This window comes from Lipophrys pholis (assembly GCF_963383615.2).
Source record: "Lipophrys pholis genome assembly, chromosome: 22".
NCBI lineage: Eukaryota > Metazoa > Chordata > Actinopteri > Blenniiformes > Blenniidae > Lipophrys > Lipophrys pholis.
Window position 1 is genome coordinate 11,371,412 of NC_137644.1, and position 20,094 is coordinate 11,391,505.

Below are 20,094 nucleotides of genomic sequence, written 5' to 3' on the forward strand. Positions count from 1 at the left end.
ATGTGCTCTCCATGTTCAAACAGTAGAATTGTGCACGCATTGTGTGTGTATTATTGCCCTTAAATCCATATGTTGAATCCATATAAATTCATATAAGCATTCACTCTTTCTATGTTCTTCCCAAATATATATTTTTTTTATTTCTCATCAGTGATTAAGCTATTTTCTATGAAACATTTAATACTGAAAATGCTTGTAAGACAAAAATCTGTTACCAAAAAAAAACTAAACTGGATGGACAATGTGTAAAAAGGTAGAAAAAGTTGCAGTCCATATGCTGTAATGTTCACCTCTCCATAGATTTTTCTGGTTGTAGCAGCTTTCTTCGTTAGAAATAGAATAAATAGATCGATGGATGAATAAAACACCCGTGTTGACCTACAACCGTCCTCCATGTCGTCAGCACCCATACTGAGCCTGAGCACCTGTATCTAGTTGGCTGCTGCCAGCGTTGGTTAATAATAAACAGGTATGATTGTGGGATTTTCAAAACATGGCAATCAAACAAGGTTGTAGAATTTTTTTTTACAAGATAGTACCAACTGTTATTTTTGACAGGTTTAAAGCGTAGAAAACTCGTAGCTACTTCCTAGTGGGCACATGTTGAGACAGCTGGAGAGTGCACAGGTACTAATCTTTCTATTTGCCCTCTTTCCATCCATCCTTATCACACCTCATTTTCCATCCTTTTTTTCCAATCTTGACACCCGCCCCACGCTTTCCTCTCCTCTACCCCGTTTCACCCCCCCCTCCCTCATCAGCAGGTCCAGGGCCAGCTCCCTCCCCTGATGATTCCTGTCTTTCCCCCGGACCAGCGGACCCTGGCAGCGGCCGCAGCCCAGCAGGGTTTCCTGATGCCCCCTGGCTTCAACTACAAGCCTGGCTGCAGTGAGTGACACACACACACACACACACACACACACACACACACACACACACACACAGGCACACATTCATAAATAGGTGCAACTCTCGGAGTAAAAGTAGCTTTTATGTGTGATGTTTCACATGTTTTTCACCAGGCAAGGTAAGAGTCTGACCATTTTCCCACACAAGGAGTCTGGTTGTTTCCCAAAAGACGAGCTCGCCCCTACAACAACATCTCCCTCTTAATAGAAAAACCAGTCCAAATACACCCTTCCTGTTTACGCTCCCTCTCTCTCTTTATCTCTCTCTCTCTACCTCTCCCTTTCTTGCTCGGTCCTTTTGGCTCCTTGCTTTTGTCTTGTCTATTTTTTGATATATAAAAGCAACAAAATGAAGCCGTCCTGCCGGACATGTTTTCTTTTTTCTTTCTTTCTTTTCTTTCATTTTTTTTTTTTTTTTTTTTGGCTATCACGCTCCGGCTGTGTGGCAATGTGTTGTTTACCATGATGGAGAGAGGGAGAGAGAGACAGACAGATAGAAAGAGAGGTTGTTGCTTGCCAGGGGATGCTGGGAATAAATGCACAGTGGGGGGGGTTAGCAGAAGGGGGGGGGGAGGTGGTAATGTGACCTGCCCCAGGTTCTCCTCACATTAACACGGGATGCAGCCAGAACATGTTTCCAACACAGCCTACACACACACACACACACACACACACACACACACACACACACACACACACACACACACACACACACACACACACACACACACACAAGAGCGATTGCTTTGTGATATCACAAACACAAACAAAAAAAAAAGACACAAATATGTAAACGTGCACACAAGCGGAGGCTCGTGCACACTCGGTCCCACTTTCCCACCACCACCACCCCACCCCACTTAAGAGTTTCACAGCTTCCCAAACAAGTCCATTCCATTTTAATTAGTGCCATCTTCACCCACGCCCACTGCCCACGTAAATACCCTGACAAGTAGTGGGCTTGTCTTTTCACTGCCTCAGCCAACTGCAACCGGACTGGCACACTGCGAGCAGGCCAAGCCGCCCCTGAGAAAACTCTCTGGCAACTTTCAAACTTGTTGTGAGTTGATGTAGTTTGGACGCGGCGGCTCTAAATAGGACATGTGTAGCATTGTGCTCTGACATATTCTCACAGCGCTTCGTAGCGTCGGAAAGATATGAATAGATTCTTATTTGCGCAGTATGGACATGTGTGCACTCAGCGGTCGTCTCGTTTAAACACTTATTGTATTCTTTTGACACAACATGCCACAGCTTAAGATAACTGTTCGACTTTTGCCAGGGTTTTCGCCTATCTATATTTTGAATGTTGGACCAAAGTCAGTGTAAAACAGATTTTGGTTGTATAACTTGTTTTTAATTTTTTGGGAAAAAAATCTGTTTTTCCAACTGTTTTTTTTTTTTCAACTCGTTACAGCGTTTTCAACTTTTAAGGGAAGCAGGGGGGATGCGTTAAGGTTAATATAAAACCCGTTTATATGGCATCTGCTAAAGAATCAAGACTAAATTTAGTGATAGTCAATTTATTCCCTGTCAATTTCCTACCTAAATAATAGTTTTTTACCTGAATTAACAAGTATTTTATACCCATTGGAGGGTTATTCAAGACATTTAGATCCATTTATATCATTTAGATAGGTTTCCTCATTTAAAGAATTTATTTATTATTTAAACTCCTCACTTTTAAGAAGGACTCAAAAACAGAGGAGAACAATACAACACTAAAAAGGTTAAACAATAATTATTATATTTTCCTTAGATGGAATTTTCTGTTTGGGGGTCTTTCTGGTCAGTTTGCATGTGTGGGTTTTCTATGTGATGGACTGACATCCTGCCCTTAGTTTAATAAAGCTATACAAAAGATGGTAGGATGGTAGGATTACAGGTTAGACTGGTGTAGTATCTGATCCACAATAAATATAATAAATAATAAAATTAGAAATGACCTGCATCCTAACAGAATAAGTTGAAGGTTTTCACTTTTTGTGAAATTGAGCAATTCTCAGGTGCAAAAAATGCCCTCTTACATCATGACTTCATAACATGTTTTCATCAGAGTTACTGTTTAAGTCTTCAGAAAACAATATTCAGTGCTTCTCTCGTCAAACGTGGCCTTTGTCCCGCTTCCATGTTGTAAAGTCAAGAGCCCCCCCCGCTAAGACTTTAAAAAGGTGTAAAACTGTTAAGAAAAAGTGACACTGATGACGTCCTCATATCGGTCTCCCTCTCCGGTCCGTCTGTCAGTGAGAAATTTGGGCCCCATCCACCAAGACCGCTGTCCCGAAGCCAAGAGCAACATGTTTGCTTTTCTCCGTCCGTCTCCCTTTTGTTACAGCGACCCTCAGGAGGAGCATAAATATCCACTGGGCTCATGTTTGTCTAGGGAGCGAAGAGAAAAGACCAATCTCCTAGAATACACAGTCCTGAAATAATTCTTTAATCCCTCCTACCCTCTTTCCCCACTGAAGAAAAGAATGTCTCCACTTTGCTCCCAGTTTTCTTTTTTTTTTTTTTAAAGGGCCAAGTTATATGGGAAAATATGTCGGAAGGAAAGTCGGGCCTATGCCAAACTCAGATACTACGTGCACACAACAAAGTTACGCTGGCACGCATGCACACAATGAAAGGTTCTGACACAGCCAAGAGGCTGACCGCTGCGCTGAAGGTCCGGGTCAAAAATGCAAGGTCAAGCCTCTGAGAACATTCTCAAGTTTTCTCCACCCAGATGAACGTTTCCTGGATTAAATAGCGGCGTAAGAGCCTGACCTCCCCCCAATGTGCTGCACTTTGGTTCGTGGGCATGTTCAAATGCAAATCAGAGCCGTCAACCAACATGTTTATACTCCACGAGCGTAATTAAACTGAATTTTTACTTCTCTCCTACTTCCCTTCGTGTCTGACCTCAGAACTAAACTATCTCAGTATCATACTTTATTTTCTTTCTCGCTCTCTGACTGAGTAATTAAAACACGGCATATCTGCACCCACCAACTTATAATCCGAGCCCATACGGTTCTTTCCGTTTTTCTCTGCTTCCCGCACTTGTGTCATCCCCTTTACTCCGTTTGTCCTTCTACCTCTTGATTTATCACTCATGACAGAGGAAAGGGAGAGAGAGGGAGTGAAGGTAGGAGAGAGTGAAGAGGATGAAGTGAGTGATGGTGGAAGTGGGCGACGGGTCCTGAAAGCAGTGCTCTCCTCCTGACAAAGCAGGAGAACAGACAGGAGTGCGTGTGTGTGTGTGTGTGTGCGTGTGCGTGTGCGTGTGCGCGTGTGTGTGTGTGTGTGTGTGTGTGTGTGTGTGTGTGTGTGTGTGTGTGTGTGTGTGTGTGTGTGTGTGTTTGGGGGGGGGGGGGGGGGGGGGGCAATCGGCAAGTCGCGGCTCTTAATTACGACACCGGGGCCGGCTTTATCAGAATCCCTTCACCTCGCTGCTCTTTGTCAGGGGGTATTAAGGAGGAGGACACACAATCAGGCTTTTCATTAGGGCCCTACCGGCAGCGCACACAAAGAAACGGCTTTAACAGCTGCAGAAAGGGACTCAGGTGGTGGTGGTGGTGGTAGGGGGCATCGATGTGAGCGAAAGGGAACAAGGGATGAAGGAGGGAGAAAAACAAGAGGATGAGGAAAAAGGGAGGGGGAGACAAAAACAGAGAGAGGCCAAAAGTAATATGGGGGGGGTGTGTGACACAGAGCATGAACTCTTACAGAAAAAGGGAGATGGGGGAATATCTCCACGTATATCAGAAAACCAGTTGTTTATGGAAATTGAATTCTTTTTTTTTTTTGTCAGGTGACCCCTACCCTCTTCAGCTCATCCCTACTACAATGGCTGCAGCGGCTGCCGCCACACCGGGCCTGGGACCCCTACAGCTCCAGGTAAGATTGCTCATGACCTGTCGAACTGAACAACCCAAAATCTCCACACATGCAGTTAAAAAACAGCGGGCTTTGCTCTTCTCACTTTGGTGGTACAACGGGGGAACAAACCCCGTCAGTCCAGCAGTGGTCACACCACACACTGCTGCCCACTGAGCTGTACGAGGCCCCAAAAGCAGCCACTGGGGTAGTGTAGGGGGGAGGGGGGTCACAGCTGTCACTTTCAGCCAAGGCCTGGGCACCGAAGTGATCCGACAAAAACGTGATCTTTTTGATCACCACTCAAAAAATCCCACGGAGCTGACAATCGTTACCCTAGCCCGTGGCTTTGTCCTGCCATAGGATGCAAATGGGATTGATGCAACTCTGAGCTGCCACTAACGTCTAGAAGATGAGACACAAACGTCCAGATTGACTGTCAGAACCAATGTGTCGACAAGTGAATAGACATCAATCTCCTCTCATGTCATCACAGATCATTTGCAGAGTCTTTTATTTCATTTTATTTTATTTTATTTAGTCAGAAGAACCACACTGAGATTAATAATCTCTTTGGGACTGGTTGCCTTTCTTTTCTTTTTTTCCCCGTTTTTGGAGACAGGTTACTTTTACCCTACTGATGATGTGTTGTTGAAATAGTAATCCTGCTCTGCCTTCATAAATTGTCAGCTGGAATCGACTCCAGTGCCCTGAAACTCTTAAGTTGGATAAAGTGGCAAAGATAGATGAATAGAAGGAATCTATTTGACCGCGCATCAAATCTCCAGATTCTACATTTTTGTTATTGAGATGTCAAAGAAGGAGTAAAAGTGTGGTCCAATCCAGATGAAAATAGCATTTAGATGATTTGATAAAGTATTCGCGGTGCCGTGCTGCCCTGTAGTAAATCTTGAGGCCCGACAGTGAAGAAGTAAGAAAGCAGAAGAGAGATGGCACAAAGAAAAAGCGTCAACATCTGGTATGGCACTCATGAGGAAGACGAGTCTAAAGATGGTTCCTCTTCCTGTCTGCGTATGTAGATTGAGTGGCCTTTCACGTGGTAATCCTAACTTCTCTCTCCTCCACTGATCACACACAAACAGAAAAAAACACAGCACCACGTGGGCTCTTTACCCCCCTCTCTTCGAGGTTAAGAGCCTGCACGGGCGTCCTCTCGGTTGCCCGTCTGAAACGCATTAAGCTCCAGCGTTGGGCCCGGCCTCGGCACAAGCTGCATTCGCCCACCTCTGCCTCCTTGGCATACATTATCATAAAAATGAGACACTCGCGCGTACAGATGTGAGTGTCTGGGTGAAACAGCTGCTTTGACAGACATTCACTTACAGTTCACACGCAAAGAGACTGATGGAAAATACGGGTTAAAGGTCAGGCAGAGTGTGTGTAATACATTTGCACCTGTCAGCCAAACGTGCTGCCCCATATGCTCGGCACTACAGGGAGAATAGAGGAGCGGTGTAATTCTATCATGGAGAACGGACCCCGCTGCCGTCACTGATTTCATTATTACTCACATGTGTGTGTTTCGCCCGAGAATAATGTTCTCTGTCTGTTATCACCGCTTCAATCTAGCTGTCCATATGTTCCAGTCTGTTGACGGCTCGCTCGAAATCTCTATTGGGCAGCGTTGTCCACCCCGCCATTGGTTTTATTTAACGGGACAAAGGAGGACAAAGTGTGAAGCAGCATCTCACAAGCAGATTTCTCTAAACTGGAGGCCGAGATTTAGTCTTTGACAGAAAGAGAAGGATCTGCCCGGGCTTATACGGGTACAGGTGTCTCAGCGTGGATGGATTTCCTTTGGGATTGTGTCTGAGCCCTCATTTGAGGAGGAGGTGTTTTCTGTCGCCGAGGCAGACGTGACAGCTCGCTTGGGCCGCAGGTCGCCAAGGCAACACGATGGTTTGGCAGACAGGGGCCCATAAGTGAGCCCACTTTTGACACACACAGGAAAAATTGAAACATATTTCAAATACAATCAACAAAAAAACCCAGTTGTATTGAAGTGAAAGCAGAAACACGCTCACAAATGTGTTATTTCAGTGCGTGGACACTTGAACACCCCTCACTCACACGCGCGCACACACACACACACACACATAGCACTCATTATAAAAGTCAAATTTTTTATTGCATTATTATTCTGCAAAATGTTCAAGAACTACATAAATCATCAATATTTTGGTTCGTATTGCTGCTTTAGGTCCACACCTGCACAAAACAGACAGTTAGGTTACTTATCTGAAGTAATGACTGGGGAAATTCCACCTGGTTCAGGTCATGAACTTTGGCTTTAATACACAGGATCATCTGGGAAACTGGTACCATGATACTAACAAAGGGAGCGTATGCACACTAAGAATTATTTTTGTTAAATTCACACGACTTTCCATCAGTTTTTACGCCCCGAAATTCGTCAAAAGGAAATCAACAATTGGGAGTGAACAATGGTCATTCTTTGGCCTTATGAGTTACAATAGATCGCACATATTAAAGACATTATTCCAACATACAATGTTTTATTTTTTTAAATTTTCAAATTTTTGAGACTGAAGCAGCTGGGCCCGGACGTCAGCAAATGGCTGTCCCTTTTTTATTTATTTTTTACGTCTCGCTCCGATCGGTGAATTGGAGTTTAATTGTGCCTCAGGTGTCGAGACGATGTTTTTCTAAGAAGTCAGATGTCTGAGTTTAGGAGACAGAGAGCCCCAAGTGTTATGACAAATTATGAGTGAAGTTTGAAACTGGTAAATTATCTCTAAAAAAAACATTTTAAACTGAGATCTCAATTTAAAAAGTATTTCCTAACCAAACCAAATCTCTCTTAAGATACAAATCAAGTGCATAAATGTGACACATGCACACATTCATGCACTTGACCTGAATCTTAAGAGAGATTTATTTGCTAAATCGTCATTCTGCTTGGTGTTTCCACTCTGTAAACGATTCTCTGTAGAAACGGTGGAAAACATCAAGTTTGGAATAATGGCTTTCACCCTGGTTGCAATACAGGGGAAAAAAAAAAAAAAAAGGAGAATTTTATGCTTAGAAAGTTAGACCTCACAAATTCACAGCTTTGAGTTGAGTGCAGTTCTTAGAAAATGTATTAATCTCGATGGTTTAAAGCTTTTTCTATGTTTGAAACAACCACTATAGAAATCAAGCGAGTAGCTCTTACAGTCAATGGGAGCTTAACACAGAATCCTCTACAGAAGGTTTTCAAGGCAATGGAGGGCTTTGGAGTGTACAAGGTTGGCATTTAGCATCTTAATCTGTGGGATGAGTGTGACATTGTGCATTAGAGCATGTTAATCTGGCTCCCTATTGACCCTTGATATCATTGATATCCTCCACATCACACAAATGGACTGAGAAGGACAGACAGAGAGCTGAAAAATGACAAGAAAAATCCACTTATCCCGGCGAGAGAGCGCGAGAAAGAGATTGGCGATAACGACGAAAGAGGCAAAAGTACTGCAGGATGATCAGTTAAAAGGATAAACAGAAAGAAAGAGGGAGGGAGGTAAGTAGCGGAGGGAAGTGTGGATGTGTGAGAGCGAGAAAACGTGTGTTTGTGTGTACGCGGCGCGGTATAAAGAGGGTCAATGGCGCGGGTCAGGCATCATATGGAGAGGCAGATGTTGGAACATATTGTCCTGGATTACCGCACTGTACACCGGAGACATAGATGGACGAACAACGGACAGGCGGCAGGGAGGGAGGGAGGGAGGGAGGGAGAAAGACGAGAGGAACAGATGAGAGAAGGTAAACGAGAAATCAATTGAGCAACTTGGTTCTCCACTAAACCTTATCTGGAAAGCAGGCAGATAGCAGCAATAGCAGTTTCCTCAAACAGGAGAATTACTTCAGTATCTGCTTCTTGGTCTTGTGGTGCTCTCAGAGGTGCAAGCGACTGTTTGTGATAGCAGCGTGGTGATCAATGTGAAATCAATTGGGCAGCAGATAGAAAAATCCTATTTTACAACTTCTACACACAAAAAAACACATGTTGAGGACCTTTTAAATATATCCCATAAAATAATCTTTGGTTAAAGAAGGGTTCATTTCTGTACTTTTCTACAAAATTTCACAATGAATTTAAAACTGTAAATAAAATTAAAGCTCATATTTGCTTGTTTCAGCATTATTTAAGAGCCTGTAATTTTGACCATTATAAAGGTAATGGTAGAAAAACCCTTTCACTCCTTACATTTGAGCCTAACCTCTGTGCTGTATCTGTTTGTGCATTTACTGAAACTTTATTAATGTCTTGGCTTCATGACAAAAAGGTTTCAGTTACACAAAGGAGAACAAAGACTGAAAAGCTTGAGGAAAAAAAATAAAAACAGTCGATAAGATGTGAGCAACAGCAAAGTGTTTGCATCAGATGCTTATGACTCAGCCTACAAATGCTTGGTTTTGTTCAAATGTCTCTGAAAAGCAAAACAGTCCACCAGTGAAAAAAAAACATACAGACAGACATAGATGGAGAAGAATCCTTTAAAATCCCTACAATAGCCCTTGTGTTCATGTCAACAATAGAGCTCAGACTTCTCTGAAGCACCGCTAACTCTGACAACAAAGATCAGGCGAGCTCGTAATCTGACTAAAGCTGCAGATTATTGACCAAGACACACACACACACACACACACACACACTGATCTCTACTGACTGAGATGACACAAAAACAAATGCTAAAGAGAATGGAATGGCTTATTGTCAATGAACACACATGCACGCACACACACACACACACACACACACACACACACACACACACACACACACACACACACACACAAAGAGACGATATCACACAGTTTCATCAGGGCTAATACCAGACAGTCACCCCGTGTCTCAGTCAGTAGTGTCACATCAGCTTTCACCCCATCAGTAGGGTTCAGCATCCACATGCTACACACACACACACACACACACACACACACATACACACACACACACACACATACACACACACCTAATTGGGTGTCATGTGAAGAGCACACACTGACCAGTCGACAACCTCATGTGAACACGCAAACTTACACAGATATTGTTTGTTTCTCATTAAGGGATTAGGAGCTGCAAGACAAAAGAGCGTATTTTAGCGTGCACACACACACACACACACACACACACACACACACACACACACACACAGGTTGGGGGGTGGGTGTGCATTCGTAGTTGCAGGATGAGATTAAGGAATTTGAAATGTCACTCACTCGCCAGGCGTACCACTGAGCTCAACGTGTGTGTGTGTGTGTGTGTGTGTGTGTGTGTGTGTGTGTGTGTGTGTGTGTGTGTGTGTGTGTGTGTGTGTGTGTGTGTGTGTGTGTGTGCGCTCCTCCAGTCACCCCATGGGGCTTTGCGCTGTCACTTCCTGTTTGTTGACATGCATGTCGTTGTGGCGACGCTCTGGGCGCGCTCCACAGTGCCTCTGCCCTCTGTACTGTGTGTGTGTGTGTCCTTGTGTATGTGTCTGCGCGACCATGTTTGTGTGTGTGTCATTGCTCACCAGCCCATTGAGCAGCTCTGAGTGACGGGAGCTGGCCTTGTAATGGAACTCAATTCAGTCTGCAAATAAAGAGGCCTTTGAACCACTGGTCCGAATATGGCAGGACACACACACACACACACACACACACACACACACACACACACACACACACACACACTGCCTGTGGTCCACTCGCTCTAGGGGTTTGTCTAGTGGGGATGGGGGGGGGGGGGTTCATGCTCGGCTGCACTACCCTCCTCGACCCCTCCTTTCCAGGAGCTACAGTGCAGCTAATTGAAGAGAAATGAGCGAGCAGTGGTTGATCTGATCTCAGCGAAGCTGCTCCTCTGCACTATGTTCATGTGGCTCATGACTGATCTCCCGCTGATTTCCAGCAGCTGGTATTCGCCATGTACCTCAGTTGTCTTCCTTTCACTTTGTGTTGAATCTGAATATTTTTTTTTTTTTAACATGCGGGGCTCTGAATCAAAGGTACAAAAACGACTTTCTGACTCCTATTAGGGGAAGAAATGTACTTTCAGCCATTAAGCCAAAAGTCGTTCTACCTATGGAGTGAGGGCACCTCAAACGAGAGTCCTCACTATTGGTGGGTGAGTGAGTGTGGTGAGGAGAAAGTGACGGATTGTTTGAAGTGCACTGTCAGTAAAGTTCATTCATCCTTTGTATTATGGTTTATAAATTCAATTAGGCCACAGCAATAGCACATAAGCGGATCTTCTTTGAAATGTAAAAATCCTAACGAAAGAATTCAAAACGTATGCAAACTCCAAACAGTAAGGCCGCGACACATAACCATACATTTCAAACCCAATGAGCAAACCCTAAATGCTTCCATCAGTCATAAAAACAAAGTCACTACGTGTGGAAAGTATCCCAGTTTCTTACTCCGAGATGTAGTTAAACAAATGCTCATCAGTACGGCGCTCAGTCCTAACAGACATGATATATGCAGTCAAAAGAAATCTGTTAAAATATAATCAAGCTGCGAAATAAAGTCCACATCCCCACCTGCAAATGCTGTGGAGCTCCAGAGAAGTTATGTGACGAGAGGACGAGCAATTTATACACCATAAGTGTGCACGAAAAGCGAGTTTGACCCCGGGATTTTGCAGATAACTGGAAAAAAAACAAACATAATTGTTTAATTACTAACTGTAATATAATTACTAGATTCGCAGCTGTTCATTGCAACACTGTCTGGCACTTTTCTCAGAAAGTGCTTCCCTTTTCTGTTGTGAAATTAAAAGTTTGAATCCAATTAAAGCTATAGACGTGTTGCCTCTGCCTTGCCGTTGCATTGTTGGACGGTGACTGACAGTCAGAGGGAGTTTGTTCCACATTCAAATAGGAGATCCTTCTCAAAAGTATGTCTTTGTGTGAGTGTATGTGTGAACGTCTTTTTTTTTTTTTTTTTTTTTTTCCACTTGTTTGTACAAGAAAATAGAATGTCTTTATTTAAGATAGCAGTGGAGAGGAACAGGAGCAAATGTGGCTGTCACTAGCGATAGAGCGAGGTATAAACAGACAGAGAGAGAGAGAGAGAGAGAGAAGTAGCAGTGACAGCATCTCTTCTTGTCCATTTGCATAAACCAGCCTTTGTTTGACGCCGGTGGCCGGCAGCCAAGCGCCAACAGAAGGACGGAAGTTAAACTAAAAAAATAAAAAATAAATTATATTAAAAAAAAAAAAAAAAAAAAAAAAGGATGGTCCTCTTCCAGAAAAATATTCCACCAGAAATAAATAATAACAATTATAACTATTCAAAAAAACAACAACACATCAGTTACTTCCCGCAAAAACAACCATTCTGTTGCCCTTCAGAGGAAGGAATAACAATTCGTAGAACCACAAAACAAAACACACACCAAAAAAAAAAAGAAACAGCGTCTTGGAGATTTGTATGAGCCGACATGAAAGCACTTGAGCTTTGCAGGATGATTTCGAGGAGGGAGATAGAGAGTCAGAAAGAAGCATTTATGAATATTGAAGCTCCTTCCAAGTTGTGAATATTCCGCCGTGTCTGTTGCTGTGGAAATACCGGCCAAAGACTGTTTTGTGTGATACAATGGTATTGCATAAATATATCCCGGAGTATGTTCACACCATAGCAGCTCACACCATAATGCTTTTATTTAATTGGAAATTAATTAAATACATAAATAAGAATAGGGAAGCTTTTTTTTTCTTTTTTTTTCACTCTTCCCCCATGGCAGTTATACGACCAGTCTATCTTGATTTTGGCTCTTATTTTATTGCATTTGTGTGTGGTTTTGTGTCTTATTGCCGACACACTAAAAACATCACACACTTCTGGCATGTCCCATCTGGCATGTGGCGTCACAAATTTCTCTCCGTCTCTCTCTCCCTCTGTTTCTCGACGCGTCTCTTCGCCCATCATCACTTTTTTCACCTTGAGCTCTCCGGTGTGACCTCGATAGCCGGGATGTTTGCCTTTTCTCCCACGATGCACCTGGAGGGGACATGGCCATCTTCTGGGCCTGTCAGAGCGAGGCTGTTAGCGCTTCTCCCATGGGGTGAGGGAGGAGGAGGAGGAGGGAGAGAGAGAGAGAGAGAGAGAGAGAGAGAGAGAGAGAGAGAGAGAGAGAGAGAGAGAGAGAGAGAGAGCGGGGGTCGGTTGACAGTAGAGATGTCCCTCTCTATCTCTCTCTGTCACACAAACAGAGGCCGTGCCACTAATGGCCTCTTCTTCCAGAGCTTTTTAGCCTCCTTTTTCTCTTTCTTTTTGTGTGTGTGTGTGTGTGTGTGTGTGCACGCGCTCTCAAGTATTCATTTATTCATGTCATCCTTTTCTTCTCCTTCCTACCACTCCTGCCCCACCCCTTGCTCCTCTTCTCCTCCTCCTCCTCCTCCACCCTGACCCTCCCTGTCTCACTCCCCCGTCTCTCCCCCGTCTCGACCACCTTTCAGCAGTTGTACGCGGCCCAGCTGGCGGCCATGCAGGTGTCACCGGGGGCGAAGCAGCACGGAGGCAGCCTCCCACCTCAGGCCAACCTGGGCACACACTCCCCGCCCACCAACACACACCCACAGAGCGACAAGGGCCGCAGCTCCCCGCCACCAAGCAAGACCAAGGTACAGATGGAATACATTCGTGTGTGTGTGCATGTTTGTGTGCACCTAAAGTCTGGCCAACAACGCTGCTTGGTCAGTTTCCCACAATGCAATGTTGTTGTATAAGCTGCATAGACGCTATTATCTCAGATCTTCAATTAGCCTTCAAATTTCTTCATTTTCAAAGTTACTTCTGGCTGGAACTAAAGTTCAGTGTTCTCAATATTTCTACTTTTCCAGGTATTTTCAACAAGTGTTTTTCTATTAAAAAGTAGAACTATTCTCACAGTGCTCTCAAATCTGTCTTGATCATTGCACAAAATCAAATTTTTGATCTCAATTACAGCCAGAACTGACTTTTGTAGGTGAATTTCTGTGCAGTTTGCCCTTTTAATTAATAAAAGACGTGAACGGGATTGTGCCGCATGAGCTGAAATTGTGTGTTTTGAAGCTTGTTTGGCTCTTGCACTGCGTCTTGTTTTTTTTCCACTCCTATCAAACAAGTGTCCCGAGCAGCGACGTGCTCCTCATACTACCCCCCCACACCAAACAAAGCTCGCAGTCACCCCGCCTCTGCAAATCAAACTCTCCAACTTTATCACTGAACTCCAGCTGGTGTCTGGTGGCAGAGGCAGATTTGAGGATGTATTGGTGTTTCTGCAGTTTTCTCGGCTGGCTGCCCAATAGGGGCCTCGTGTCCATCCAAGTGGAATTCTATGAATATCTGGTCTGGCTTTGGGACCCTGACCACCTCCCCCTGCCCACACACACACACACACACACACACACACACACACACACTGGCATAACCCCATGTCTCCAGCCATCCTCTGTCCACTATATGACCCCCCACAAATGTGGCGGTCAATCACAAACTCACACGGAGACAGATTTATGTAGAAAAACATGTAATCTTGCAGAGTTTGACAATCTGAATTCAGAGTTGTGCTTCACTTTTTTTTTAAATGTGGAGAAGTTTCCAAACTCGCTCTTCTCTTTCATTTCAATTTCTTAAATTTTTTTTTAAAACTTTTATTCCCTTTCTTTTTCTTCTTTCCTTTCCTGTTCTTGTTTTAATTTCTTTCCTGAGCTCCTTTCCTTTTTTCCACTTTACATTCGATTTCTTTATTTTTGTTTCCTTCCATATCATATCCCCTTTATGCAGTCTCTTTCCTTCTCTACTTCTAACTTCTATATCATCACTCTGTCACCGCTGCATGGTTCTTAAGTCATAAGTCATTCCGCACACACACACACACAAACACACACACTTACTGTCAGGAGTGGCTCATGGCTCAGATTAAAGCGTGTGCTTGACCTCCAGAGCTTGCACCACTGCTCTCTTGTCCATCAGCCCCTCCCCACATCTCCCAACAGCGCGCACGCACACACACACACACACACACACACACACAATAACGCACATCATGCCGCACTGTCACACACATCTTATTACCATATATATGGAGTTGGGCTGACAGGCAAGTGTTGTGGCCTGTGGTGGAGGGAAAGTGGGGAGTCGTAATGGCCTCCCCAATCCAGCGGGAGTGGCTGACTGGGGAGTGGACCGACCTAACCCCCGACAGTCCCCGCGGAGCCAAAATACCCGACTGACCACTGAGTTGTTGACAAAGATTAGAGAGAGTTTGAAAGATACTCTCTTTCTATCACTCTTTCTTTCTTTCTTTCAGACTCACCGCTAACGCATCCTCCCCTTATTTTTTTCCTCACGCCGTCTCTTTTCCGTTGTCTCTCGCCTTCTGGCCGAGTGACATGTATATTTCAGAGGTGCGCTCCCCCTGTGCGCTCTATCTCAGGTCTCCACTCATTTAAAGACCCGCTGCCTGCCTCTGCTCACAGCTGTTTGGACTCGGGCACACACCGCTTAAGTGCTTTACCCTCGGGTGAGACATGGACACACACGCCGGCTCCAAAATGCGCACGCACACACACAGGTGTAGAACACGACACCAGCTAGAAACCATGCAGTCACTTTTCACACCCACACACACACACACAGGCGCGCGCGCGCGCAAATCACTGCTGCCTACATGCAGCTTTCATATATGCAAGAGTGGATGTGCAGATGTAGGCAGGCATGCATACAGACTGGTACAGTGGTGCACTTGAAATTGTGCACCATATGTAGCCCATTCGCTGATATGCATCACATGCACGCAGCGGCCCAACTACCTAAGTGTGCTTAATCAGCTTAGCAAAGTGAATTTTGATTCACCCGTCCCATTTCCTTTACACGTCTCTTCTCTATGCTTCTATTTCGCTGCGTTTTACAGATAAAATAATGACATTTCTTGTCAATCATATGACCCCCTACTAAATATATGCAGATAATCAACAATGTATGATGATGTTACACCATTTAAATGTGCAGAAGAATTGTTAAAATTATCTTTAAACATTTGGATTAAAGTATTATAAACTATACTTGGTACTGCAGTTTATACTTGAGTAAAGGATTTGGATTTGTCTTCTAATGCTGCATTATCAATATGTCTGAGTTCTCACCATATAAAAGAGGATATACACTAGCACTTTGTGAACTCACATGAGCCTGAATAGCCATAAAAGTGTGAGGTTTAAAAGGCCCACCAAAGTGTTCTCATTTAATCCATTAAAACTGACTTCCTATGAAAAAGCCTTCCGTTTCAAAAGCTGTAGGGAAGTGAATAATTCTTTTAATCTGATGAATCGTGTCGAGGGAACAGGCCCGTTCCAATTAATTACAAATATTAGAAGCAAAAAAAAACCCAAAACAAACAATCATGACAATTCACTCCCAAAATAAAAAATGTGATGTGTATTTTTACACGCGAGGAGTTAAGTTGAAACGGTGCCACATGAGAAACAATGGCATATCTGCCCACTCTGTCCTCCACTGTCTAAGACAATTTGATATGACAATATAATTAATATCCACACAGTCACTTATAGCCGGAAGGACAGGAAGCGAGGAGGAAAGATGGAGAGACAAAGAGAAGGCGGCACATTTGAGGGTCTTGACATGGCCATAGCTTCACACACCTACACACGCAGTTACACATGCATGCAGACTTGACTGGGATAAACAGCAGCGGCACACACACTTGTCCTGTTAATTGAACCGTCAGCTCCCGTGATAAGATGCAGAACCCTGATGTCGCTTTCACATGTCCGCATCGGCAGAAGTGAAATACAGCCCACACACACACACACACACACATTATCTCTCCCCTTCTGCTTCCTCTCCGTCTCTCTGTGTCCCTCTGGCTCTCGCTGTCACTCTGCATGTTTTCAGTCTCAAAGCTGGAGACTGTTTCATCAGCCAAGAGAGACACAAAAGCAATTGTATTAATTCAAGACTCCAAGCCTTTCAGAGAGCTTTAGAGGCCTCGCACACGCGCACGCGCACACGCACACGCACACACACACACACACACACACACACACACACACACACACACACACACACACACACACACACACACACACACACACACACACACACACACACACAACAACTCAGTCCAAGCCTCTCAGCTCCACTGTCTAAACTAATTCCTCCACACTGGCATAATGCAGGTTGGCCACCTTCCCACCGCAGGATTTGGCTTGGCGCGAAGTGGAAACTCCCCCATCCACTGTACAAGAGGCGGAGGCATTATCTATTTGTAATAAATATTCAAACGCATTCCCAGCCAAAGCCCACCATAATATGGGTCAGGATTGAGAAGATCCCGCTCAGTTTTCTCCTTTCTCTCCTCTTTTTCTCCGGCCCATTGTCTTTGACTAAAGGCATCTTTGGAGGTCCTCTGTCTATTTAGAAAGACATCGTTGTCTTCCCCCCCACACACCCCCCCACCCCACACCCATCTAATGAAGGACAATCCGGTTAGGCCTCCTCACACAAGCACGCACGCACACACACACACACACACACGCAAAGTGGTGATCGCACACACGCATGGGCACGTACACATGTAGGGGCTTAATTGGAAGGGCTTAATTGAGTTGTGAGGGGCTCATAAGGCTTAGTACGACTCAAGGAGTGGGAATCAGGAAAAGTCGGCCTTAATGAGTGAATATACCACACACGCACTCGCACGCACACGCAGGCAGACAATGCTCCCCCTCTTTTTTGGAACCCACTGTATGCTGGTTTCTTCTCCGCCTAAGCGGCAATTACACTAATGACCAGAAAATAAAGACAAATATTGTTTCTATTTTGTTCTGCCTTAAGGTATACATCCCGACACAATGGAGCCACACCTGTGATGCTGAAAGTTTTCTTTATGTCTGTGTGGTTTCAGAAATGGTGTGAAAACAGCTGCCAAAGTGTAATTCTAACGCCCCGGTTTGACACTGTTGTTGAGTGTCTTTAACTGGCTGGCCCATTAAGCTGTCCCTTGCCCCCATGTTGTGTCTGGCTTTTAATTGTGGAGTTTTAATTACGCAGAGTGGTCTGTGTACATCTGGCCCCTCTGCGATCTAATTCCTCCCTTCCTGTCATGTGACCCTCAGAGGTTCTTCCTGATTGGATTAGGTCATCGGCAGGGGTGATGTTGCCATGACAATAAACGTGATAACAGCCCCCGGCATCGTGCAGGGGTCCACATGCCGATCTTCTCAAGGGCTGTTGTTGTCTGTTGTGTCGAGGTAACTACTGTGTGTCGACCAATACGGCAACGAGAGTGAATTTGATAATATGCACAGCCCTGACCTTACTAGACAGAGGCTGCTGGCATCAAAAACATGAGCCTGGATAAATAAAAAAAAAAAAAAAAAAAAAAAAAGCCATTTTAAAGGCTATATCGATTGTTCAAAAGAGGCTGTGTGTCCACGTGTGGCTGCCTCCGAGGCAAAAAGTGCTGCCCCGCACACTCGTTCACATGTTCACGACCATGAAGGTTCCCCTCTTTCTAATGGACCAAGTGCACATTGAAGTGACAAGACAGTTGGCTGTTGTGTTTGCTGTTTGATACTCTGAGTCGTGGCAGTATCCTCAGACTCTCACAGCTCTGAAGACAGTCCGAGGGAGGTGTTACTCACTGCGAGAGGGAGCAGTCCACTGTGGTTTTGAGATTCCGAAGTGTCTCTCCGCCTCGTGTGTTCAGTTGTTGCCCTTGTCATCGGCCTTGTTTGAAGCCGTGCATGTTCACTGGAGTCTGCATGTGGAGTGTGCACGTGCATGTGCATGAATTGTGTCCTGCCCTGTTTGCGGGCTGGCTTTTGCGGGAAGTCTGGTTATTGTGCATGTGAATGTCAGTGGTTTGCACCAGTGTTTCGTTCTGTACCGTTTGTCGTGCTTATCATGAGCTGTCTGAACATGGGCAGTGGCATGCACCTTGTCATCCGTCCCGCCAGGCTTTGCCTTAAATTGTCTGTGCATGGGCGAGTGTTAAAGCCTCCATTTGCAAGTGGTTGAAGGGAGGGCGAGGGGTCCCCGACCCCTGCCTCCCGCTCCCAAATTCCAGACGGTGGTCACAGCAGGCGAAACTGTGCTGTTTTGGTTTTTGCAGGACAGTGAGGGTGCACAGCCACTGAACCTGTCGGCCAAGCCTAAGGCATCCGAGAGCAAGTCACCCAACTCCCCCCCAACTTCCCCACAGGTCCCTGCTGCTGCTGCTGCCACCAAGCTGGGCCCTGTCGGCTCCATGAAGCACAGCGTTGCCCCCTCCAGCATTGGAGGACCACCGGCTAGAGTCAGCTCAATAGGTAAGTGGAATTAGGTTTTCAACACCTATTCACGCCACATATAAAGCTGAAGAACAAACCCCTTACAGGTTATGTTAGCATCTGACATTATAAGGGTTGTGATATGTCGTAATTAACCTTGTGCATAAAAGAAAGTAAAGTTTTTTTTACTTAGTTACTCCTTTTGTTAAGTCATTTGTGACATACAGCTTCATACAGGCTCCACAGTTCCAGTAGCAATAAAAAATGATATATTTTAACACATCATGAGGTACAGTGCTCAGTCCAAACTCACCACTTCACAGCAGACAAAGCATGTGTGTTGGTAAATTGGGAGTTTAGAGTCAAGTGCAGGAGTTTTCCCTGAGATGAGAATTTGCGGCCTTGCATTAGATTTCTAAAATACATTGATTTGATGTGTTTTGCTGGTGAAGGAGCTGGGATTACCGTGAGAGGGTAATTGATTTTCTCCCACCTCTTGTCAGAAATCATTGAGCGGAAGGAGATAGAGGGAATAGATGGATATAACATTCTGCGATACGTTTGCATTCCACCACGACATCGGAGATGCGTTCTGGTGTGATTGACAGTCAACCTTCCATATCCAGTGTATCAGCACACATTCTTTTGATGGTCGGGTGCAGATGCAGCAAATTCTCTCTTTTCTGCACCTTAACCCACTGAGACCTTGAGCAACAAATATGAAATTCTTCCTCTCGCGTCAGATGTCACTTTAATATGTTTTAGATCACACGATCAATTGTGACTGATTCAATCATGTAACATGCGACTCTAAAGAGGAAATTGCACAAAATCGGTAAATGATTTAAGGGTTATTAAAGTATAACTACAAACCACCAGCGGAGTTACTAAAAAACACTCCTGAGAAACTTCTCATGGAGAAACGCAGCGGCTCGGCTGACTGCACAGTTCACACTTTGCCATCCTGTCCTTGTCCTTTTCTTCATGCTGTCTCCTGCATGTGTACGTAGTCCTGCAGAACTTAGTGAGGGGTCAAACAGCCT

At 44.7% G+C, this 20,094-nt stretch overlaps 1 protein-coding gene across 23 annotated transcripts in view; it reads left to right on the forward strand.

Annotated features, from left to right (window-relative positions):
- sox5 (SRY-box transcription factor 5) overlaps nt 1–20,094 on the forward strand; it is a 259,914-nt gene that overhangs the window by 228,292 nt on the left and 11,528 nt on the right. For 7 of the 23 annotated variants that reach the window (XM_080491527.1, XM_080491537.1, XM_080491538.1 and 4 more), the window contains 4 exons: nt 762–888; nt 4,702–4,787; nt 13,235–13,399; nt 18,985–19,090. In XM_080491527.1, the coding sequence (XP_080347653.1) occupies nt 762–888; nt 4,702–4,787; nt 13,235–13,399; nt 18,985–19,090 (484 nt within the window). Of the gene's footprint in view, nt 1–761; nt 889–4,701; nt 4,788–13,234; nt 13,400–18,894; nt 19,091–20,094 lie in introns of all 23 variants that reach the window. The other 16 variants (XM_080491539.1, XM_080491540.1, XM_080491520.1 and 13 more) reach the window with 5 other exon arrangements.